Source organism: Pinus tabuliformis, chromosome 5_2 (assembly GCF_031772625.1).
Source record: "Pinus tabuliformis cultivar Carrire ecotype Pingquan chromosome 5_2, CPIR1, whole genome shotgun sequence".
Taxonomy (NCBI): Eukaryota; Viridiplantae; Streptophyta; class Pinopsida; order Pinales; family Pinaceae; genus Pinus; species Pinus tabuliformis.
In genome coordinates this window covers 298322821-298348349 of record NC_142306.1, presented here as the reverse complement: position 1 = coordinate 298348349, position 25529 = coordinate 298322821, and the positions used below count along the sequence as shown (strand labels likewise).

Below are 25529 nucleotides of genomic sequence, written 5' to 3'. Positions count from 1 at the left end.
TACTTGTGATTCCAACATATCACTGTCCCGCTACCAAAAAAAAATCTTTATTCTACATCATACACTACACTATAACCAAAATGTATATCTCACCACACGTCGGGATGAGCGAATTTTATTCACGAATTCTGATATTGCACCATAAAAAATTGACTGTCGAACGGTACATCCGGTTATGTATGCCGTAGTCTTTAACGCGACTTTTTGAAAGCTTTTCCGACCATTTTTTCCGGTGAAAATCCGGCAGTAATTTATTGAAATCGAAGTTTGATAACTAGTTTCTGCAAAATGAAAGCGTCCCAGGGGTTTTTCAGGGTGCTGAATCCGAATATGCAGTTAAAAAACCATTTTAACTGCAACAAATCATGATTTCATCTCAATTTCTTCCGCCGGATTCCGTCACCGGAATCTCAAAAACTCGCATTATAGATAACTCCGTTATGTATATTGTTTCCAGTTGTTGGACCCATTAAAATAATTATATCAATATCATATATATCATTTAACCTCGTGAGTCACAGACATATTGTTGACGCATTTAACCTATGCACCTTGAAACTAGCATGTAGGTTACCGATCATTCAACCCTCATGCTGGGGCATATTTTTTGGGAGGCGTCAGATGATTAAGAGTGGTTGGAATTTGGGTAAAAAAATTTCAAAAAAGTTTATAGAAGTTTAAATTTTATGATTGAAATAGATTTAACACCATCGAAAATGTCTAGAACACCTAAAATTTTAAAATTTAAGTATTATAATTTGGATTTACAAAAATCTTTACCAAATTTTCTCTAAATATAACTAAAATTTCCATAATTTTCCAAACAAATCTGCCTCCTTAAACTAAGCCTATTTTTCCTCCCACGTTTTTTTCTTGCACGTCAAGAGATATGTACACGTCAACCGATATGTACGCTGGATCGTGCAACATGATGCACCTTGTTTTTTCTTCAAAGCATCTTTGACCCATAGCCATGCATACACGCTGCAACTTATAATTGACTATTAAGTGGCACACCCGGGTTGACTATTAAGTGGCACGTCAAGCGATATGTACACGTCAACCGATATGTACGCTGGATCGTGCAACATGATGCACCTTGTTTTTTCTTCAAAGCATCTTTGACCCATAGCCATGCATACACGCTGCAACTTATAATTGACTATTAAGTGGCACACCCGGGTTGACTATTAAGTGGCACACCCGGGCAGAGGTTAAATTTGACGCCTTTTTTGTGTTTTTAGAGGTTAAATACTATTGGTTTCCAAATCTACACGTCATCGCTGACGGGTCAATAATATTTGAAAAAGTCATATTGACAGGTATATTGAAAATTGACAAGTTTTAATTTCTTTCTATATATATTATTATATATATACACCGCATACTGCATGACGGTTCTCCGAAGATATTTGGAACAATACCAACCGAAGGATTTCAATCTCCCCATCAACACATATCTGATGGCCCCCTCAGCTGCTGCTCCAGCTCCGGCTCCAGTGAGGAGCTCTATGTTCGCACACAGTAATTTGAATCTTCTCACCTAGATATCAGAGAACTGGGCTTCTCTTAATTGCACGTAATCAGGGATTTACAGAGAGAGCCAAGAAGCATGACGCGTAACTGGTGTGTTTCTTTCAATTGTGTGGAATGTAAAAATAATAAATTGTGTTTTTAAAATTTACAAATGGATTTAACATTTTGAAATTTTTTTTAGAATAATCAAAATTAAATGGTGAAGAATTCACAAATTCCTTAAAATTTTGAACAATTTAACCCCAAAAGTTCCAAAAATTCAGAACACTACTGCAAGTTTCCTAAAGATCGATGCAATTTTCCTTTCTATTCACATGTGAATAACTAGAGAAAGCCATTTTCCCTGTGCGAAAGAAAGGGCTAAATTCACCTCTTTAATCATCCCAAGTAAAAATCCATCACTGTCATCGTCAGTTACCACTACCTAATTTCTCATTTTTTTTTTCTCCACCATCATTGAATATCACGCGCCCTCACAAAATGTTGCCTTCGCTGATCTTTAATTTATTGGTAAAATAGGTACTCCATTTGAGGGCGTGGAAGCTGGAAATAAAAGATTCGAGACCGGATTGATTCGAGCTTTCCAGGTAACTTCGTTTCGACTCCTCTCTCCCTTTGAGTAGACTAATGCTAAGCTTTAACTTGCTGCTTGTAATGGACAAAATGGAGGTGGAAGCTTGCTATTCATTTTCCTCTAGGTTTTCCAGCTCGGAATTTGAAAACTAAAACTCGACAATTCTCTAGGTTTTCCCGCCGAAGCACATAATTCAATGCTTCTACCATATTTAACGTCATTCGCTAGGTAATAGCACAACAATCACTGAAATTTGAAGTGACTAATGTTTGAAAAACATTTTCAAAAGCGTTGGGCTTTTTACAAACTCCCAGGAAAATAAACAGTACATACAGGTTACTCTGCAGGCTGTTAAGTTTGAGCTTAAAAGAGGCAGTGATTATAGATAGTCGTTTCAGTTGGGAACCTTGATCTTTGAACCTGTAAATGTAAGTCGACGACAAATATCAAACCCATTCTTCAGTATTTAATTTAATTTTGCAAGCAGTTTTCATGACTGTATCTTTCTGAAGCCACAACTTTTCATTTGAATAAGGATACAGCTTGACCAGGTTGCGAAGCTTTAATCTGAATCTTATAACTTTGTAATTGAAACTGCAAGTCCACACAAAAATCAAACCATGTATTTGGTATTTACTTTAATTTTTACCAGCAGGTTTCCATGGCGCATTTGGAATTAAATTTATGTAAAGCCATAATTTTGAAATTTAAAGATAATGGTTTTTGTACGCTGGGCCGTGCGGCGTGATGCACCTTGTGTTTTCTTGAAAGCATCTTTGACCCATAGCCATGCATACACTCTGCAACTTATACTCCACAGAATTGACTATTAAGTGGCACACCCGGGGTAGTAATTCTGTGTGTCCTGGTGTATGTTCACACGGTAATTTGAATCTCCTCACCCATATATCAGAGAACTGGGTGCATATTTTTCCTCGCACGTTTTTTCTTGCACGTCAAGTGATATGTACGCTGGGCCGTGCGGCGTGATGCACCTTGTATTTTCTCAAAGCATCTTTGACCCACTCCACAGAATTGACTATTAAGTGGCAGGGCTAGTATAACGAGGGGAGTTGCCCGGAAAGTTATGGAAATTCCGGTTTATACAGGGCAGAGGAGTTGCATGACGAGTAGGCAGAGGAGTTGCATGGAAAGTTATAGAGAGTTATGGAAATTTAGGTCATATGTAGAGAGTTTTGTAAATCGAAGTTATAATTATTAAACTCCGAAATTTTAAGTGTTTTAAACGTTTTTGATGGTGCTGAATCTGTTTCCATCATAAAAACACTATTCAAACCTATCTCTACAAAACTTTTTGAAATTATTTTGCCTAAATTCCAGCCACTTTTAATTGCCCTGAGAATTCCTCATTTAAATAGCACACCCCGCGTAGTAATTCTGTGTGTCTTGGTGTATGTTCACACACAGTAATTTGAATCTTCTCACCCAGATATCAGAGAACTGGGCTTCTCTTAATTGCACGTAATCAGGGATTTACAGAGAGAGCCAAGAAGCATGACGCGTAACTGGTGTGTTTCTTTCAATTGTGTGGAATGTAAAAATAATAAATTGTGTTTTTAAAATTTACAAATGGATTTAACATTTTGATTTTTTTTTTAGAATAATCAAAATTAAATGGTGAAGAATTCACAAATTCCTTAAAATTTTGAACAATTTAACCCCAAAAGTTCCAAAAATTCAGAACACTACTGCAAGTTTCCTAAAGATCGATGCAATTTTCCGTTTTATTCACATGTGAATAACTAGTGAAAGCCATTTTCCCTGTGCGAAAGAAAGGGCTAAATTCACCTCTTTAATCATGCCAAGTAAAAATCCATCACTGTCATCGTCAGTTACCACTACCTAAATTCTCATTTTTTTTTCTCCACCATCATTGAATATCACGCGGCCTCACAAAATGTCGCCTTCGCTGATCTTTAATTTATTGGTAAAATAGGTACTACATTTGAGGGCGTGGAAGCTGGAACTAAAAGATTCGAGACCGGATTCATTCGAGCTTTCCAGGTAACTTCGTTTCGACTCCTCCCTCCCTTTGAGTAGACTAATGCTAAGCTTTAACTTGCTGCTTGTAATGGACAAAATGGAGGTGGAAGCTTGCTATTCATTTTCCTCTAGGTTTTCCACCTCGGAATTTGAAAACTAAAAACTCGACAATTCTCTTGGTTTGCCCGCCGAAGCACATAATTCAATGCTTCTACCATATTTAACGTCATTCGCTAAGTAATAGCACAACATTCACTGAAATTTGAAGTGACTAATGTTTGAAAAACATCTTCAAAAGCGTTGGGCTTTTTACAAACTCCCAGGAAAATAAACAGTACATACAGGTTACTCTGCAGGCTGTTAAGTTTGAGCTTAAAAGAAGCAGTGATTATAGATAGTCGTTTCAGTTGGGAACCTTGATCTTTGAACCTGTAAATGTAAGTCGACGACAAATATCAAACCCGTTCTTCAGTATTTAATTTAATTTTGCAAGCAGTTTTCATGACTGTATCTTTCTGAAGCCACAACGTTTCATTTGAATAAGGATACAGCTTGACCAGGTTACGAAGCTTTAATCTGAATCTTATAACTATGTAATTGAAACTGCAAGTCCACACAAAAATCAAACCAGGTATTTGGTATTTACTTTAATTTTTACCAGCAGGTTTCCATGGCGCATTTGGAATTAAATTTATGTAAAGCCACAATTTTGAAATTTAAAGATAATGGTTTTTGTGGACAGTATAAAAAGAGGCCATATCTCGTTCTATGCAAAATACAATTTTTCTCACAAGTAAAAGAAAATTTGATATCAAAACATGTCGATATAATTTTTAACATCATATTCCCTTTGTTTTGACCTGTGAGTTTTGTCGAAGTACATCTCTAACATTTTTTCAATGGTTCAAATATTTATTGTGCTGAATTTTCAACCTACAAGCCTAAACCTCATTTGGCAAATATGTACTCTGGACTCTGCATATCAACTGTATTTCCTCTGCCACAAGATTCAGTCTGAGAGGAGACAAATGATCAGTAGGCCTGCTATGGGACATAGGACAAACTGTGTTATGGGACATGGGAAAAGCCATGCTGAGCAGTTCAAAACTTCAAACTTCCATTTATGTCTGGTCATGGATGTTTCAAGGCGATATGAAATATCATATATCATCCTTAAATTCTGATTGGAATAAAGACAATGTATGCTGCAAGTTTGGCCATAGCTTGATGTTGACAAATTTCTTTCTAGGACGGAAAATAGCAAATTCGGGCGATGATCTCTGAATCATGTGTTTTTTCCAAGTATCAGTCGGTCTACTTGGTCGTCCTGCTTTTCTATTATGTATTAGCAATATAAATAGTCCAATGTGTTTATCTATAACATTTTTAAATTGCGTTTATTTTTGAGGTGTGTTATCGTTTTATACCTCTCTATATTTAGACAAAGGTTTCTTATTTTTTTCAATGGATAATTCTTCCTTATTATAGTTACGAACAAGAATTCCAGAGGTTTTACAGCTAACTTACATAAAATGAATGCCTTTATTGTTTTTCTCAGATAAATTCTGTATCAGACATGGTTTCTGACAAAGTTTAGCTCTACATTGTTGAAGCAGTGTGAATTTGACTATAAAACAAGAATGGATGGTAAGCAACTGACCATATTTTTGCTTGGTCAGATTTTTGTTATGCCTCTCCTTGACTTTGATTAAGCTGCAACTTTAATTTTTTTACTCTTGATTTGGATATAGAATTTTTGAGTCTGTTGAAGGATTCAATCACAACTACAAGGTTATCGTGGTTGGCTTTGAGCAATCTGGAGATAAAAGCATGGTTTATGGCCTTCTTGCAATGGTTGCATCTGGTTCTACTCTCACAAAACATTGAAAAGTTGGTTTCTTCAGCTATACAGATTACTTTTTCAGCTGCTTTTCTGGGGTTTGTAACACATGCAGTTACAGGCACCAATATCCGGCGTCATAACCAAGTTGCAGAAGGTCAAAGGATTGTTGTAACCAAGGGGAATTTACTTATTGTTCAAATCATCACAATCATTTTAAGCATAACTCATTCCATGGCTACTATTGTTCATTGCTGGGTTGCTTATCATGACGGACAGCGTCATGCTAGTTTTCCTGATCTGGTGTATTTTTGTTCTCAAGCAATGACTTGGTCACTTTCGCTTCTCCTTATCAGTCTTGAAAAGAGGTCTGCACCATCTTCACATCATTTTCTTTTGAGAGTCTGGTGGGTCTCTAGCTTCATCCTGTGGGTATATGAAATGCTTTCACGTGCTGTTTTGTTCGTGAGTGACAACTCCCATTCATTTCATAGCATATTTGATGATTGCATGTTGTTTGTGAATCTTCCACTAATCTCAACACTTTTGGTGATTGCTGTCAAAGGCTCTACAAAGGTAGCAGTGATAGAAAATTCTGATCTAATTTCTGAAAATCTGTTAACTGATAAAATACTCTTCCCCCAAAAACAGAACTCTGGAACCCTCACAAGTTATGCTAGTTCAGGATTTATAAACAGGTTGACTTTTTCCTGGTTGAATTATCTGCTGGCCACTGGGCAGAAGTGTGCCATTAATGTTCAGGATATACCTATGCTTAGACCTCAGGATAGAGCTGAAAACAGTTCTGCTCTGCTCCAATCGAAGTTGCAGTCAAGGCAATGTTCTCTTGTATTCGCTATATTATGGTCCTTCTGGAAGCAATTTAGCCTCACTGCTATTTTGGCTTTTACAAAATTGTCTGTCATGTTTGTGGCCCCCCTTCTAATACAGAGCTTCATAGATGTAGCCACAAACAAAGAGACTCTGTGGTACAAAGGAATGGCACTTGCATTTGTATTGTTTCTAGCTAAGTTTTCTGAAGTGATTATAGATCACCAATACAACTTTTTTTGTGGAAAACTTAACTTGTTGGTGCAATCGTCACTGATTTCTACTGTTTACCAAAAGGGTTTACGCCTTTCAAATTCTGCTCAGCAAAGCCATGGAATTGGGAAAATTGTGAACTATATGTCAGTTGATGTGGAGATAGTGAATCAAATGGTTGGACGTGTTCATGAACTTTGGTCAATGCCAATTCAGATATCCATTGCATTGCTTATTGTCTTTGGCGTGATTCGACTTGCTGCACTGGCTGGCTTGGCTACTATGATAATTGTGATGGTTATTTGTCTATTCCTAGCCTCTAAACAACAGAAATATATGACACAGGTACTATCTTCCAAAGATAACCGTATGAAGGTCACTAATGAAGCAATAAGCAACATGAAGATTATTAAGTTGCAGGCCTGGCATGAATGGTTTCATAGGAAAGTTGATGCTGCTCGTGGTAAAGAACGCATTTGGATAAGGGGGCTTATGTATTATGCTGCTATAACCATTTTTCTGCTGTGGTTATCACCGCTTGCAGTTTCTGTTATATCATTTGGCTCATGTGTACTGATGCATATAGAGCTTACTCCAGGCCGAGTTTTTACTGCAATTGCGACTTTTCGCATACTCCAAGAACCTCTGAGATCCTTTCCTCAAATAATCACTGCAGGAGCACAAGCTGTTGTTTCTCTTCGTCGACTTGAAAAATATCTCCACAGTGATGAGGTGAATTCTGAGGCTGTTGAGAAGCTTTCTGACGGAGCTGAATATACTTTGTCAATTATAGATGGGTCATTCAAGTGGTGTCCTGAAGATGAAGGGCTGATTCTTAATAATATAAATTTATATGTAAAACCTTCATCTTTCATAGCCGTTGTAGGGATGGTTGGCTCAGGCAAATCTGCACTTCTATCATGTATACTTGGAGAGATGGAAAAAGTCACGGGAACTGTAAGTAAAATCCATTGTTATGTGCATTCTTTTGCTACATTTTAGTTGAAATAGAGTGATCAATGCTGTTGAGTATCTCATCTTGGACTAGTTCAAATGTCATTATGTTATGGAGATCATGGATGTCAAAGATATTGAAGAAACAACCGTTAAGTTGTAGTTTAACACAATCTAACATGGTGACTAATTTCTTTTGCTAGAATATGGTTATGCTTATAGATCTGATTATTTGGAATTATGCGAGCAGAAAAGGTGTTATGCCAGTGAATGTAAAAACAAAGCAAACATTAATATATGCAGATAAAATCCACATTGACAAATTTGGAAGCACGTCTTTATTTTGTGAGCGTAGTGCATTGTATGATATTGGCTTCATATATTGCTTGCTATAAAAACAAAATAGTCAAGCCACAAGGGATACCTTACTTGGCTCGACCCTTTCCACTAAGGTGTAATGCCCGAGGATGTTCTTTATCCATTCCAATTTTCCACCAAGACTTGTGGCATTACTAGCCACTATTATGGCTGAACTCTTTAAGTGCAAGACGGTGAGGGGAAATAATTTCTCTAGAAAAAAATAACAAAATATCAAGCACAAAAAATATGTAGTTTTGAATCTTTTGATGCCTTTAAAGTGTTCCAAAATCTCCATGAGTGATCGTGTGTTATTTGATGGTTGCTCCATATGATTTGTTCTCTATCTAGATGCTTTCTTTGTGTTCTAGCCCTGAATTGGTAGTCTTCCTAGATCTTAATCTTTAATCTTATTCTTGGAGCTTGCGTCAATTTTCATACATTCTCAATGCATTCTTCTAGTGTTCATGATGTAGGGGCATTTAAAAATCCCTGCTCAGATTCTAGGAGTTTTAATTTTGTGTTTTGAGAACCTCCTGAAATTGTAGTTGGTGCCTCTCCACATTGTGCTCAACCAAACCTAGAAAGGAATCTGCCCCAAACGAACCACCCGGAAAACCCACAAAATGTTTCAAATTACCAACAACTACTGGTTGGAAAGAGACACCTGTTTGAGCCCTCTAGACTACTCAGAAAATTCTGCCAAATTAATCTTGGCCTATCCTCAACAAACCCAGAAAAACCCAGAAAGGGTTTGGTCTAATTTAGACCTTTGAATTTTGCCCCAATTTCCACTTACTCCTCCAATAGCAGGGAAATTCGTACCACGTGAACTTACAACCCCGAAAAATTGATGACAAAGGCTAGCAAAAACTCCCTCTGGTAGCGTCCACAAATCCCAACTCTATCCATGCCCCAATTGAGCCTCTCCTCAACTCCCGCATGTGGCCCAGAATTAGCTTCTGCGCAGGCCCACACAGGCCCTAGAAAGGTGATGCTGCCACAAAAAAAACTCCACTGAATTGTGCCCAACCAACACTCCAATTCTTCAACAATTTTGTAGCCCAGTTCTCTCCCTACAATCCCGACAAGACGCTGCCCCACAACTGTCTCCCCCAGCTAATGCGTATTCCTCTTCTGCGTCCAACCTGCTGAGAAAAACCCACGACTTTGCCTGAAAAATCACTGGAACAACTCTGCAATATGAAGTGAATCTCCTCCTAGGGATGGCACTCGAAGTCCCCTGAAGGTAGGTTGAGATTTTTGCTTGGAGATCTCGCGTGTTGAACAACACTCTGTTGACCTAGCTAAACAACTTGACCAAACAATGGTTTAGATGACAAATGAGCAAAAAGTCCCCAAAATGAGGCCCTCCCCCTCTATATATATTGTTGCCCCCTTCGTCCTCCATTTGGGCCCCACAAGTCAAGTTCCCTCTTCTCTCTCTTCCCATAATTCGAACTCTCCTAAGTGTGAAAATTTGGATGCCCAAATTCCTACTGCAACAACTATTTATGTTTCTCCTATTTATTAATTACTGAGCCAAATTATTTATTGTTCCTACAGTAAACACTAAAACGAATACACTACAACCTTCACCATTTAAACAAGAAATTGAACAAGAAAAGAATACACAACACTTCTACACAATTATTTTTGGACAAATGTCCCCGAAAAAACCCAATGCAGGAAAACCGGTGCAACAGTTCTGAGGGTTTTATTATTATGCATTAGTAATTTCTGAATACAATCTCTGGATGCCTTCCTGACAATCTAGTTACAAAGAATATCATTAACATAGAGATAAGCGAGGTTACCTCACACTATCATTGGAAATCCTTGCTGATCTAGCCACTAAATGAACTGCCCTTGCACTGCCTCTGCGCAGTCACTGCGTCATCCCAACGTCACACCTTCAACCGATCGATTTGCTGCCTAGGGACTTTGATTTGCACCTCCCGGTCTCACATCCCGACTTTCGGCTTCTGCAATCGATTCCTTCAACAAATTTTCAGATTCCCTCTTGGCTTCTGCGTTGCCTCTGCATGGCCCTGCGTGGCTCTGCGTCAACCTCTCTGGCTTTGCGCTGCCTTTACTGGATCTCTCTCTCTCTTCTCTGCTGAGTATTCTCCGACCGGGAAAGATTTCCCTTTGGATATTATCCCTGTCCCTCACTGCAAAAGATCACTATTGAAAATCTCTCCGACAGCTGCTCTGCTTCAGAAAATCGAACCTCTGATCTCCCCTTTGTGTGTTCTCCAAGTGCTCCTCAAGCCTCTTCTTATATCTTTCTGTTGGACAACCAATGACCCAAATTAACTTCTAATCAATGGCTTAGAATTTAAACCCACATTTAGATTAATACCCATTAATTATTTTAATTTCCTAAGTTTAGACTTAGGGTCCTATTAAAAATAATTAATTATTTTAATAAAACTGTCTTTGGGTGGAATTTCCCAAAACAGTTTCTGGGTATTGGAGAATGCATGTGTCTAAGCCTCCCTGCAAATTTTGAGACTTAGAGCACATTCGATGCTATCGAAAATAAACACTCCCTCTTAGCGAGGAATGTGCTCTAGCAATATACCCAGTTGAAGCATCACTCTGTTATGTAACATTTCCTTTTGCACTGCTGATGTCTGACATCCTGTCTACCAACTACTGTGCAAATGCTGCATCTGTAATGTTGCTGACCCTGCCAGTGTCAACACTGCATCCGTGCTGCAACTCCCTCTCAATTCTGCATCTGTGCTATTGCTGGCACTGCCATTGCCAAAACTGCATCTACGGTGCAACCTTCTCCAACTGCTGCTACTACCGCATCAAAAACGGAAAAGCATCCTAAATCACTAAATTGGTGTTCAGTACGATGCATCTCGTTGCTGGAATTCTGACTGCTGCTAGTCTCTATGCTGACCCTCTGAAGTCTCTGGCTGTCGCTGACTCTGCTCTGTGCCATTTGCACTGCTGCCAACTCTGGCTCTGTGCTACTCAGTCTATGGCACTCCTAGCCACTGCAACTGTCACTCTGGCACGCCTCTGCACTAACTGACATTGGTCCATCTTGCTACTTCTGTTTTAGGCTCCTATAGCAAGGAATTGATCCGAGAGGTGGGCTCCTCAAGGATCCTGCCTAATTGTAGTCCTTTGGAACTACAACTCTAAATCTCCCCACCTCCCTCCTGGAGATGCTTGGGCTGTCATGGCAAACTCCTCCTCCTCGATCTTCATGACTACAACCTACGAATCATGCTTCTCATCTTTGTCCTTCTTCCTGAGAGGACACTGTGTTGCGTAGTGACCGAATTCACCATATCTGTAGCATTTGATCTTCGAAACATATTTCATCTTCTTTCGTTGCTTCTGCTATCCCTTGGATGCGAGGGCTGCATTCTCTTCCTCCTCCTTGGGCTTCGACCCACTTCCACTGCTTTCATCAAGTTTACACTTGACCAAGTCTCTCCTCAACTCCTCTTGCTTAAGAGCTGCCCCATTTCATCCCAGTTTTGCAAAGTCGCCTTGCCATGATGTTTTGGACAAAGACTTTCCACTCCTTAGATACTGAATTTAGGGCCGGTCTTACCATCTCGGAACCTTGAGGTGTTGACCCCACAATTGCCAGCTCATCTCGGGTCTCCTGAAGCTTAGTGAGGAATGGATCAATGTGCTCCCCCTTCTGCATCTGCAAAGATCTCATCTTCTGCTCTAAGTACGTCTTCCGCTGCTCGGAAGATCCTTGATACAGTGTCGACAATGCAACCCACATCTCCTTGGCAGTGTCTCTGCCAGCCTAAGTCACCTGACACGGGGATTCGGGATTCGTAGGATACGGGATTCGAGTGTTGGATTCGGACACGTTGACCCCCCATAACAGGACACGTAGGATTCGTTATATATTATTTTATTAAATATATATATATATATATATATATATATATTAAAAATTAGATATTTCTTACATAAATTCTCATTAATGATATAAATTCATTGATTTCAAACATAGATCTTCATCTAGATGTTAGTTTTACTGTTTACAAAGTAAGGTAGTAACATTATAGCATGCATAGTACATACAAAATTCAAATACCTGCATAAACCCTCACAAACCTCATAATTCCCATAAACCTCATAAACCCTCACAAACCTTATAAACCCTCATAAACCTCATAAACCCTCCCTCATAAACCTCATAAACCCTCACTTTCTTGGGATTCGAATCCCAAAATCAGGACACGACCAGGATTCGATGGTGTCCTTTTAGGACACGTGGTGTCCCATTTTAGGATTTGAATTCCCATCAGATCTTGTCAGATTTGTGGGATTCGGACACGTGGCCTATTTTGGATGAATCCGGTTTCATAGCTGCCAGTTATGTGACAGAACATATTATCCTTTACTCCGTCGAGGATCATTCTCTTTGTCTTCGTCATTTCTCCCTTGTACTTCTTGAGCGGATCTGGATCTGCGGGCTCGGCTACCACGCTGTCGACGTGGACTTGAGAAAATGCTCATCCAGAAGGCATGGCATCCTTGCCTTCCTGATCACATAGTTGGATGCCCCATCCAACCTATCTTGATCTCTCAGTCCACTGGCTGCCATCTCTGTCAATCGAAATATCGAATGACCTCCTCTCTCCGGCTGCTGCTCAGCAAATGAGAATTCGAATTCCCTAACTAGGAATTCTCTGAGGAAGAAATTCTCTCAAGTGTCTCTCTTCTTCCTTCTGACATCTTTCTGCCCAACAACTCCCTGCAGAAAAATGCGTCACACCAGAAACCCCTCTTCGCTGAATATTTTGTTGTGCTTCTCCCTCTGCCACTGACAAATCTCGATCTGGAAATCCTACCTCTCTGTCGACTCATTTAGAGAGAGATTTACCACGAAAAATCTAGCCCTCTTGGCCTGAATTGTGCAATCCCTCTAGGGATTCGAATTACTGATTCTGCAGGAATTTCGAACTCCCTTTCTCCCTCAATGTTGGGCTCTTCTGGCACTAGTCTCTTGTTTCACCTGCACCTCTGATACCATGTGAAAATTTGGATGCCCAAATTCCTACTGCAGCGACTGATTACGTTTCTTCTATTTGTTAATTACTGAACCAAATTATTTACTGTTTCCTACAGTAAACACTGAAACAAATACACTGCAACCTTCACCATTTAAACAAGAAACTAGACAAGAAAGAAATACACAACACATCTACACAGTTATTTTTGGACAAATGTCCCCGGAAAAACCCAATGCGGGAAAACCAGTGCAGTAGTTCTGAGGGTTTTATTATTATGCAGTAGTAATTTCTGAATACAATCTTTGGATGCCTTCCCGGTAATCCAGTTACAGAGAATATCACTGAGATAAGTGGGGTTACCTCACACTATCACTGGAAATCCTGGCTGATTTAGCCATTGAATGAACTGCCCCTGGCTGCCTCTGCATAGTCACTACGTGGCTCTACAGCTTTTGTGTTGTTTTGCGTCAGCCTCTCTGGCTCTGTGCTGCCTCTACTGGATCTCTTTCTCTCTTCTCTGTTGAGTATTCTCTGACCGGTAAAGATTTTCCTTCGGATACTATCCCTGCCCCTCACTGCAAAAGATCACCATTGAAAATCTCTCCGGCAGCTGCTCTGCTTCAGAAAAATCGAACTTTTGATCTCCCTTTGTGTGTTCTCCAAGTGCCCCTCAAGCCTCTTCTTATATCTTTCTGTTGGACAACCAATGGCCCAAATTAACTTCTAATCAATGGCTTAGATCATTTTGGCTTGATCCTCGTCTTCTTCTAGAAGTTACACCCACAATTTAGATTAATAACCATTAATTATTTTAATTTCCTATGTTCAAACTTAGGGTCCCATTAAAAATAATTAATTATTTTAATAAAACTGTCTTCGGATGGAATTTCCCAGAAACGACGTCTAGGTATCGATGAATACATGTGTCTATGCCTCCCTGCAAATTTTGAGACTTAGAGCACATCCGATGCTACTAGAAATCAACACTAAGGGGTACGAATTTCCTTTTCTAATGTTTGGAAGCCTTCTCTTCCTAAAAAGTCAAGTGCGGTCCTCCTAATCCACCTTTCCTAAGTCCTAATGCCAAAATATCTCCCAAAGGCCAAAATTGCAAAAAAAATGGAAATTCTTCTTAACCATATTAACTAATTGGGGATATTACAGTCCTCCCCACCAAAAATTGCTTGTCCTCAAGCAATGCCTGAACAAGCACCCTCTCAATCGGTTGACCCAAACAATCACTGCAAACAATACCGGGGTCCCAATTGTGCCACTGAGTCATCCCTGATCTTTGCACTATCCTACCATGGGGAATTCCCTCGAGACCAAGATCCCAAGCCATCTTGATTAGCATGAGGCATCCCTCGCTCCATTCAATGCCTAGCCTGACATGGGCACCAGACGCCATCTGCATACTGCCACTAAGTAGAGCATCATGGTAGAATAGAACCCTGATCATCTCCTCATGAAACTGCTCTACTGGATAGTCCCTCTCGTGCACTTCAGGAATAGACTCCGGAAGATGCAACCCAATCCATGTGGGATTGAATCCTCATTTGCCTGGGCTTCCCTTGATCTCTTACTGCTGATCACTTTGCCACAAAGGTGAATTTCCCCACAACATCATCGAACTGCTAAAACCCAATGGAAGATCTTGATGACCTTCCCCTGTAGAAGCCAACTCAGCTCTACGGGTAGCTGAACTGCTAAGCCCTACTATGCCAGAATCCCCTTCCCATTGTAGAATGAGCCTATCCTACTGACATTGTGACATCCCGGCCATGCTCGACTGCTCAACATACTCGTACTACATCCTCTTCGCTAACGCTTGGCCACTATATCTATCATTATTAGTGCTTATTCCCAACCTGCAAGGGAAACTCAACAATGCTTGAATCCACTACTCCATGGCTAGCCTCGATCTTGAGCAGCAACTTGCCTCGCCATATGATGAAGCTCTCAGTTATCCCCATGTGCCAGCCTAGGAAAGAATTGGATCACTCTCCATCAATACTCTACCCATCGAGAAGTGGAGTGATCCACTCGACACTCGGACCCCTAGATCCCCTAACCATACTAGGAGCTCACAACTCCCACACCTCATGGGTTGCTGCTGCATAGCACTGCTACCTACTAGAGCCCATCCAACCCTCATCTCTGATCCTTGTATGTGTCCCATAGGTGGTCCCCAAGTATCAAGAATTTGTCCCAGGCATGCCAATCTGCCCTTTTCCTGACAAACCACATAGCGATATTCGCTATCCCAACTCTTGATGATACGTCTCGACATTACTCTGAGTCTGGACACCCTCCTATAGACGAATTCTACCATCCACTGTCCCTCATGCTCATGTAGCGCCTCAAACTGTCTCGCCGAAAGTGTATCATGCAGCTCCCTCGCAATCACCTCCCCAAGTGTGAGCCCAGGGGTGGAACATATGCTACCTCAATAATAACCCACACCATCCCTAAGCCTGTATCCGTCAACTCGTGCACTTACCAAGTGTCTCAACTGGAGAGTCTCCTCCCTACCCGTGACACGCGGTGTCTCATCCAACTACCTATGGTGAGCCTCCCATGCCCTGCTGACTAAATGGAAAGCATCTAGGGGCAACAACCAAACACCCTGCGACTGTAAGCAACACTAGAGGATGATGAGCGGGTAGGTCCTCAAGTGTATGATCAAGAGTCCGTCGGGGTGCTAAAGAGTAATCTTACGGACGTCCCTCTCTCCTCCTCAAATCTGCTGATAACGTCCTCGAAGATTTGTCTCCGCTAAACATGGTGTCCCCAGATTCTCAACAATGTCCACATCGATCCTAGATGAGTTGCATCCAATGGTATACCTAATGTCCCTGTCCATAAGTCTCCTTGGAGGCAACGCTCCAAGAGCTTGCTGTGTTGCATCATGTGCCATTGCATACATCCAAGTATCACCACACTGCTCGACATGCCACTATATGCTGCAACCTGTACACCACTGGATACCCCCAGCTACTGCTATACCATCTTGTACTGTCTCGTGTCCTGCTTGTGTCACTGCACCTGTCACTCCCCACGTGTGCTCAAGGCGATGTATGACACTCCTACTCCACAACGCAATCCAACACATTACGACACATCCCCATGCATCTCCATGCCCACCTGTAGACCACTGCTCAACTCTAGGTGCTCCTACACATCCCTGGATGTGATGGCCTAAAGCTGTGTCAGTACACGTCCGTCCGCACTCGACCGACATCATCACCTCCACCGCCACATTACCATACCCTTTGACAAATGGATCTCCCCTCCAAATCCTCCCTAAGGGATCCAAGAAGTGAATCTCCCGAGGTATCAAGAGCGATGCCACCACTGCTCTGCTCCTCTATGTCCTCTGTGCCCCACACAAATGTGAAGAATCCCCAGCGCCATACAAGGCACTTTCTGGGGGCCTACCAATGCCACCTCCTTCGACACACTCCTGCTAGAGTATGCTGATCATTTTGTGATCCCATGTACAACTGTCATACCAAAAGAACTCGAGGAGTCTGTCCATAAACTGTTTGGCCACTGGTGCTGACCCAAACTCCCCTAGTGAATGCGCGCGCTCAATTGTTAGGTCAACTATACCATCCAAGTCGTAGTCAACCGGTGTACCTGGGAAATGATAGGTAGTCCCGCCTGGATCCCAATGCCAGACTTGGCTTCTGGTATCCCCAGTGCCTGGAAGCTCCTGCTAAGCTACACCCGGGTCCACTACCATCTCCATAACTCACTTCACCGGGTACCAACTCAGAATCTCTCGCCATCCAACCTCAAGAGAGGGATCAAATGCATGAACTCCGGCACATAGAACAACCCCAACATGCGGATGCTGCACCCTATGCAACTCAGGTCATCTCATCTCGCTATCTTGGTCAACACATGAAATTTGACTAGGTAGCTTTGTCTCTCTCTCTCCAATGGGAAATGTAACCTAACAGTGCTACTAGCCCCGTCAATGTACGCCTGAAGAGGGCCGCTCCAACACTCCAAGGCGTTGGGTTTGGAGCATGATTATTTAGAGGTCTTTGTTTCAGCTGGATGTGTACCCCAGGAAGATTGTACACCTCTCCACGCAGGGGGGACTTGTCCACCTCGCAAAAACAAATGTAAAATTGCCTTGTAAAAGTATAGTAATTTCTAGTCAATCTGGGCTGTTCATTAGGCGGATGATCTGACGGTAGAATTTATGTTTAGTTTAGGGATTTTTGCCCTACAAGGCAACCCCTCTCTTTGTATGAGGGTATTGTATTGAGGTTGTGGAATATGTGTGTATTCTCAGAGTGAGAAACAGAGAGGTGAGATTGTGAGAGAAAATAGAGGGATATTACAGCGGATCTGCTGTAGGTTGTGTCTCTTCATTTTGCTGGATAATAGAAAGGAAGGACTGGATGTTCGGGGTGGACATAGCCCAAACTGGGTGAACCACGTATATTTGTGTCTCTCTGGTTTTATGTGTTTGTGTTTTTCCGCATATTATATGTCTTGCATTTCTCTGTCATATATAATTTTTCTAACAACTGGTATCAGAGCCGAAAGTCTATTTGGCTGACAAACTCGCAGGAGAGAAGGGTTCCTAGTTTGAGTGGGAGCAATGGAGGAAGATGGTAAGTTTAGGGTTGAGAAATTTAACGGCCAAAACATCCTGCTGTGGAAGATGCAGATGGAAGATTATTTGTATCAAAAAGATTTGTACCTACCATTGAGCGGAAAAACAAAGAAGCCGATGGCTATGACAAATGCAGAATGGAACATTCTCGATAGAAAGGCACTCGGAATAGTATGGTTGTGCCTCGCAGCATTGGTCGCCTTCAACATTTCGAAGGAAACAACCATAGAGGGTTTGATTCAGGCATTGGCGAAACTATATCAAAAACCCTCGGCCTCAAACAAGGTATTTCTTATGAAACGGTTATTTAATATGAAGATGTTGGAAGGTGGATCTGTTGCAGACCATTTAAATGATTTTAATACAGTTACAAGTCAGTTAAGTTCTGTAGGGGTAAACTTTGATGATGAAGTTAGAGCTCTTTTATTCTTGTGCTCATTGCCAGAAAGTTGGAATGGTTTAGTCATGGCCATTAGTAACTCTGTTTCTGGATCTAGTACTTTAAAGTTTGATGATGTTGTCGTTGCTATCCTTAACAAGGAAATGTGACGGAAAAGCTCCAGTGAGACATCGGGTAATGCTTTGAGTGCAGAGTCTAGAGGAAGAAGAATGGAAAGAGGAAAGAGCTCAGGATATCACAATAAATCAAGGAAGACAGATCCAAGTCCAGATCGGGGATAGTGTGCTGGAAATGCGGAAAGAAAGGACACCTAAAAAACATTGTAGATCTCAGAAGGGAAAAGAAGGAGATGCACAACAAGCAAACAATCATGAAGCAAATGTGACAGGTGAGGTGTTACAAGATGCTTTGATTCTTTCTTTCGAAAATATTACTGATTCCTGGGTGGTAGATTTAGGGGTTTCATTCCATGCCACACTTGATAAGAAATATTTTCATGACTATGTTCAAGGAGATTTTGGACAAGTCCATTTGGGTGACGATAAACCTTGTAAAATTGTTGGAATGGGTAAGGTTATTGTAAAACAGTAGAATGGAAACCAATGGCTACTAAAGGAGGTAAGGCATGTTCCAGATCTGAAGAAAAATCTGATTTCAACAGGGCTGTTAGGCGGTGAAGGTTGTGTGACAACTTTCAAAGATAAAGCTAGAAAGGTCACCAAAGGAGCCCTAGTAATAGCAAAAGGTGAGAATGTTGGTACATTGTATTTATGCAATGGTATTTCTAACTCTATTAATGCTTTAACTTCCAAAGGAGCAAATGCAGCATTATGGCATCATAGGCTCGGACACATGAGTGTGAAGGGGATGAAGATTCTTTACTCAAGGAATTTGTTGCCAGGTTTGAAGAATGTTGATTTGGACTTCTGTGAGAATTGCATTTATGGAAAACAGAAGAGAGCCAGATTTCTCAGAGTTGGGAAAGAAAAGAAGAGCGAAAAATTAGAGCTTGTGCATACAGATGTATGGGGACTGCTCAGGTATCATCTCTTGGCGGCTCTCGTTATTATGTTACTTTTATTGATGATGCAACTAGAAAAACTTGGATTTATTGCATTCAGAATAAATCTGATGTATTTGATACTTTCAAGAAATGGAAAGCTTTGGTTGAGATTGAGACAGGAAAGAAATTGAAGTGTCTCAGATCAAATAATGGAGGTGAATATTGCAGCAAAGAGTTTGATAGGTACTGTTCAGAGCATGGAATTCGCAGAGAGAAAACAGTTCCAAGAACACCACAAGAAAATGGTGTGTCAGAAAGGATGAACATAAGAATCATGGAGCGTGCAAGGTGCATGAGATTGCATGCAGGATTGCCTTTACAATTTTGGGCAGATGTTGTAGATACTGTTGTTTATCTAATAAACAGAGGGCCTTCAAGTTCCTTGGTGGTATTCCAGAGGAAGCATGGACAGGTAAAAAGGTAAACTACTCATTTTTAAAGCCTTTTGGATGCCTCGACAGGAGAACTAATCAATCCTGTCCTCACAGGAGAACACATCAATCCTGCTAAAATCGCCATGGAGAACACATCAATCCAGGTCACTATGGAGAACACATCAATCCAAGCCTCACAGGAGAACACATCAATCCTGCTATAGTCGCCATGGAGAACACATCAATCCAGGCCTCACAGGAGAACACATCAATCCTGCTACAGTCGCCATGGAGAACACATCAATCCAGGCTTCACAAGAGAACACATCAATCCAGGCCTCACAGGAGAACACATCAATCCTGCTACACTCGCCATGGAGAACACATCAATCCAGGCCTCACAGGAGAACTAATCATCCTGCTACACAAGAGAGCGAATCATCCTGTTCCACAAGAGAGCGAATCATCTTGTTCCAGTGCGCACCACTAGGGGAGGGTGAGTCACCCTGTGGTCGCATGTTGCTCCAATAAGAACCGAAAGCCCTTAGAGCTCCCAGAGCTCAATGTATGCAACGTGCAGGACCCTTGTACAAGGGTTTCTTGACGACTCCAAGTCGTTTGGGAAAATCACGGATTAGATCTTTCGTCGGGGCTTTGACAAGGTGTATCAACTTGTACATCATCTTAATGCGATGGAGCCTCCTTGCTCATCGACTTGCCATATCCCAGATGATGTCTATGTGCTAGAGCAATCGACGAATACGGGATTCCTAAATAATCGAATCCCACCTCTGGTTGTTATAGAGAATCACAGTGGTATCCAATGTAAATCCAAACAGCTCATTGAAGAGCTTTCACAACCAGACTGCCTCACACGAGGTCATGCTAGCAGCAATATATTCTGCTTCGGTGGTGCTCAAAGCCACCGACTTCTGCTTCTTTCGCATCCAGGATATCGAAGCAGATCCCAAGGTGAAACAGCACCCGGAAGTGCTCTTACGGTCCACCACATTGCCTGCCCAATTAGCATCAATATATCCATGTAGTCTCACATCTCTGGCAATGTATCTTAACCCATTGTGCCACAAAGATATCTCAAAAGATTCTTGACATCAATCCAGTGAGGCTCAACCAAATATGAGCTCACAATGCTAACTGCAAAACATATGTTCGGATGGAGGTTCACCAAGAACATCAATGCGAATGAGTTTATGAAACTCAGAGGCATTTCCCAAATTTGATTCGACATCACTACCATATAACTTCTAAAAGTTAAGATCCTCGAGGTAGTCACAGGCTTGCAGTCCATCATACCCTATGTTGCGGGGGAGCGCCCCCCGCTCCCGCTCCCAATGCGCTCCGGGCGGGAGCGACTCGGGAGCGGGTCGGGAGCGCGCTCCCTAATTTTTTTCGCTCCCTGCGTTTTCGGGAGCGTTTTGTTTTTTTTGCAATTTTTTTTGAAAGAAACAAATAGTTTTTGAGTGGCACAGCTTAATGATCAAGTCTAGGCACTAGTATTGATATGCTATTCATGGTAATGTTAAATTCTTAAAGTAAAAGTGACATTTTCCTTAATCTTCATTTTCATCCTCTTTTACTTAAATTTGTAACATTACCATGAAATGACTCAAGATGTTTGAGAGTGGTTCCAGCCTCATTGGATTTCATATGGAGAAAGTAGAATTTTAGATTTCATTCAAAATCCAGCAGACTTATCAGTTTTTCAGGATTTCAGGATTGGGGGATTGCAATGTTTCCATTGAATTTTGTCATGTATTAGGGTATGGAACTCGTATTTAATCAAGAACACCAATCCCTCTATGTACCTTGATGTTAGTGACATTGGTTGTCGAGCTCCTCTATCATGACCCTCCTAAAAATGTACGCATCACTCAAACAAAATCTTGACTTGACGTGCTATGCTTTTTCTATCTTATGTTAATGCTTAGAGGGTGATATTAGTGACAAAGATCCCTATATAGATACAAAGGTAATGACAAAGATACCTTTGGATATTAATGCTTAGAGGGTGATATTAATGACAAAGATCCAGATTTTCCAACAAGACTAAAAAATTAGACATTTCTCGTGGTGGCAAGTGGCCCAAGCATAAGAAATAGATAATAGATTTACTTCTCTTTTCTAGTTTCTAGTAGCTTTTATAACTATTGACTCTTTCATATTTATTATGATATTTTTTTAAACAATATATGACAATTTAAGTTTGAAGTTGGCAATTATAACTCATTAGTAATGAATTATGAATATGATGCTTCATGAAAGTTGAAAGTTGTTTCATTTCATTTCATTTTATAACATTTCATTTCATGTTAGATATTATTTGTTGTAATGGTTACACTTAGCTTACAAGTACAACTTTGGTGATCAATGATGATAAATGTTATATATTGAATTTTGAAAGCTTGAAACTTTAAGATTGATGAATCATGAGATTCAATATGTTGTATGTTACTTGTTACTAACTTGTGGACGTGGTTGATGAAGATTATAACTTCTAGATGATTGTTGTTATATGGTTCAATCTATGTTTTTTTTTATGTTTTTTATGTCTAATTCATCATTCTACATGTTTTTGTTGACATATATGTATCAAAAATTAAAAAATATAAAAATATATATATATTTTTAAAAAATCGCTCCGGTATTCACTCCCAAACCGGGAGCTTTTGAAAATGGTCGCTCCTGCTCCCGTTTTCGCTCCCGCTCCCAAGTAACATAGAATCATATCGAATCTTTCCAATATATTTACCACATATTTTCCTTGAGATAGGAAAAATTCCCCTAGCTTCTGCCACACTTCAAGTCCTTGGTCCTTCATTTCAAATTCAGAAGCCAACTCCCTCTTACATTTGTGAATGAGAGAGTTTGCACCTGTTAGAAAGAGGTCATCCACATATAGCACCAGTATGAGAGGCTTGTCATCTTCAACCTTAAAGTAAAGGTTAGGATCGGCTTCACTCCTAGTGAATCCCAGCTTCATCAAGTAGCTATTGATCCTCTCATACCATGCTCGGGGTGCTTGCTTCAACCCATAGAGAGCCTTTTTCAACCTGCATACATGAGATTTTCAATCATAAATCTCAAATCTTTTGGGTTGCTCCACGTAGACCTCTTCTTTGATAGAACCGTGCAAGAACGCGGTCTTGACATCCATTTGATGTAGGTTCCATCCTTGTGAAGCCGCAAGGGCTATGATCAAGTGAATGGTCGTATATCTGACAATAGGTGCAAATATCACATCATAGTCTATACCTTCCTTTTGGGAGAAACCACGAGCAACAAAACGAACCTTATACTTTTCCGTACTTTCATTTGCTGCATGCTTTATCTTGTAAAGCCATTTAGAAGTGGCAATTGTCTTGTCCTGGGGTCTGGGAACTACATCCCAAACATCATTCTCCATAATAGACTCATATTCTTTGGTCATAGCATTCTTCCATACTTGATGCTTGACGGCATGGAGAATGATGGAGGCTCATTTTATATGATCGTGCTCATGATGGTCAGGTATCCCTGATACCTGTTAGGTTTCTTACTTTCACGGAAGGTTCCTCGGGGTGCAGCATGTCCTTCAGCATCATCAAGTATCCCCCTAAGCCATGAAGGCCTCTTCCTAGAAGAGGGAGGCTCAGGTGGATAAATAAGATCCATGGGTTCCTCCACATCAGGCATTGTTACATCATCTACCCATAGAGACAGTTTCCACAATCGTACGGTTCTTCCTTTTCGCCACACCATTCTGCTCAGGAGTATGTGGTGTAGTAGTCTCCCTCTTAATGCCAGCCTCAGATATGCCTGAGTGAACCAACTGTAATATATCAGAGGTCTTGCTTTGGCTTGAGGGGAATGGTCCCCTTTTGAGATTTCCTTCGGCACATCATGGACATACACCTTATTTCTCTACTCGGAATTCTGGCATCCCTGTCACCATTTGTCTTACACCTTATAATGAAGGTGGGAAAACCTCCGATGCCAAAGTTCAGACTGAAGAGATGTGTCATAAGACATGACACCTACTTGACTTTCATTGCCCTGATAACATGAAACCCAAGAGTAAAGGCATCTTTAACATTATTTTTCGATACACGTACCTTGCCATCGCTGAAGGTTACCTTGTAGCCTTTGTCTTCCATTGCCGAGATGGACACCAGGTTCTTTCGGAGGTCAGGTACATTTAATACATCCTGGAATTTCTAGCCTTCTTGAATGCTTGTCCTCTTCCTTGATTCCTAGCTCTCCTCTTACCTTTGCTATTGAATTTGTCATTCCTTTGATTGCCATCAGAGGGATTTTTGATCATCGTCCTAGTGTGAGTCCTTTCTATTAGGGCACTCCCTTGCATAGTGACCTACTTTATTGCAAATGTAACATCGTCATTTTCTTCCACCCTTAGGTCCAGCCTTTCCTTTTGATTTAGTCCCAGAATTATTTCTTTTCTTAGCATGAGAAGAAAAGGCAGCAGGAGGACCTTTAGGCATGGGCATTTCTTGCTCTTCTACCTTGTTTCTTCTTGAATGCATCTAGCCATTAATTCCTCAAACAGGAATTACATTATTGTTCATAAGAGTAGTCCTGAACACGTACCATTCGGATGGTAATCCTCCAAGAGTCGTGAGTGCCATTTCCCTGTCAGTGTCAGTAATAGCCTCCCCAATAGATAGGAGATCGTTCCTGATTTCGGTGATCCTTAAGAAGTATGCTTGCATATTCTCATATTTATCCTTCTTAATTTCGTTTAGCTTATTTCTAAGAAACAAAACTTGATTTGCATCATTTACTTTAAATAAACTCACCAGTCTATCGTAGACTTCCTTGGAGGTGTCCAGTTCAGAGATGTAGGCCACCAAGTCCTTGTCGATAGGGTCCCGGATGATCTTCTTTGTTTTGATTTCTTCGTTTTTCCATTTGTTCCAGGTAGCAGCGGATATTTTTGATGGAGGCTCAACAATATTGCCTCTTACATGGTCCAGCACTCCTTGATCTTCTAGAGTTAGATCGATAGACATCTTCCATCCGTGATAGTCAGCTTTCTCATAGAGCTTGTCTTTGGCAGGAAAGAGTGTTGAGGACCCCATAGTTCTTTTAGGATAGGCTTGCCAATCTTCTCTTCGGTGATTGCTCTTGCTCTTGCTCGGGCTTTGTCTTCACCTCAGCTCTGATACCATGTTAAATTATGGTATGTTCTATGCTTATAACAATTTACTTCTTTTTTCTTATTATATTTCACAGATTAGCAATCACATATACATAAAGTAAAGTGCGGATAGAACATTAAACGATCGACAGAAAACAAGCCAAGACAAGAGACATAAGATGTGGCGGCTAGCCAGGGCCAAACCCCACAATGTGTGGCAAAACCCTTTGATCAAATCTTCTTTTATCTTCAATAATTCAGCAGAGAGAAACAATACAATAAATTTGATTTATATCAGCAGTAGCAAACCCTAGATCAACAGCATCAACATTAGCGGCTTCATCATCAAACTAGGGCAAACGATATCTCACAAACTGACCGTCGGATTGGCTTGATTCCACCACCAAAAGTTGCGGCTTCCAGAGGAGGTTCAGATGAATTTACAGCACAATTTAGATGAGGAGATCTTCTAGTCCACGCAGGTCAATCTCTACTTCTATAGTTGCAGCTTCAGTTTCGGCAGCGTCTGGCTTCAAACTAGGGTAGTCGATATCTTGCAAACCGTCCATCGGATTGATTTGATTCC

General features: G+C 40.9%; 1 protein-coding gene across 5 annotated transcripts in view; it reads left to right on the top strand.

The window, feature by feature from the left end:
• Positions 1 to 1394: 1394 nt before the first annotated feature.
• The window catches only part of LOC149158730 (putative ABC transporter C family member 15), a 289427-nt gene continuing 265292 nt past the window's right edge, over positions 1395 to 25529 (top strand). The window contains exons 1-5 of one of the 5 annotated variants that reach the window (XM_089436294.1): positions 1395 to 1626; positions 2056 to 2123; positions 4068 to 4135; positions 5673 to 5761; positions 5866 to 7955. In XM_089436294.1, coding sequence (XP_089292420.1) covers positions 5755 to 5761; positions 5866 to 7955 — 2097 coding nt within the window. In that variant the 5' untranslated portion in view covers positions 1395 to 1626; positions 2056 to 2123; positions 4068 to 4135; positions 5673 to 5754. Of the gene's footprint in view, positions 1627 to 2055; positions 2124 to 2245; positions 2539 to 3504; positions 3640 to 4067; positions 4136 to 4415; positions 4552 to 5672; positions 5762 to 5865; positions 7956 to 25529 lie in introns of those variants that run through there. The other 4 variants (XM_089436298.1, XM_089436297.1, XM_089436296.1 and 1 more) reach the window with 4 other exon arrangements.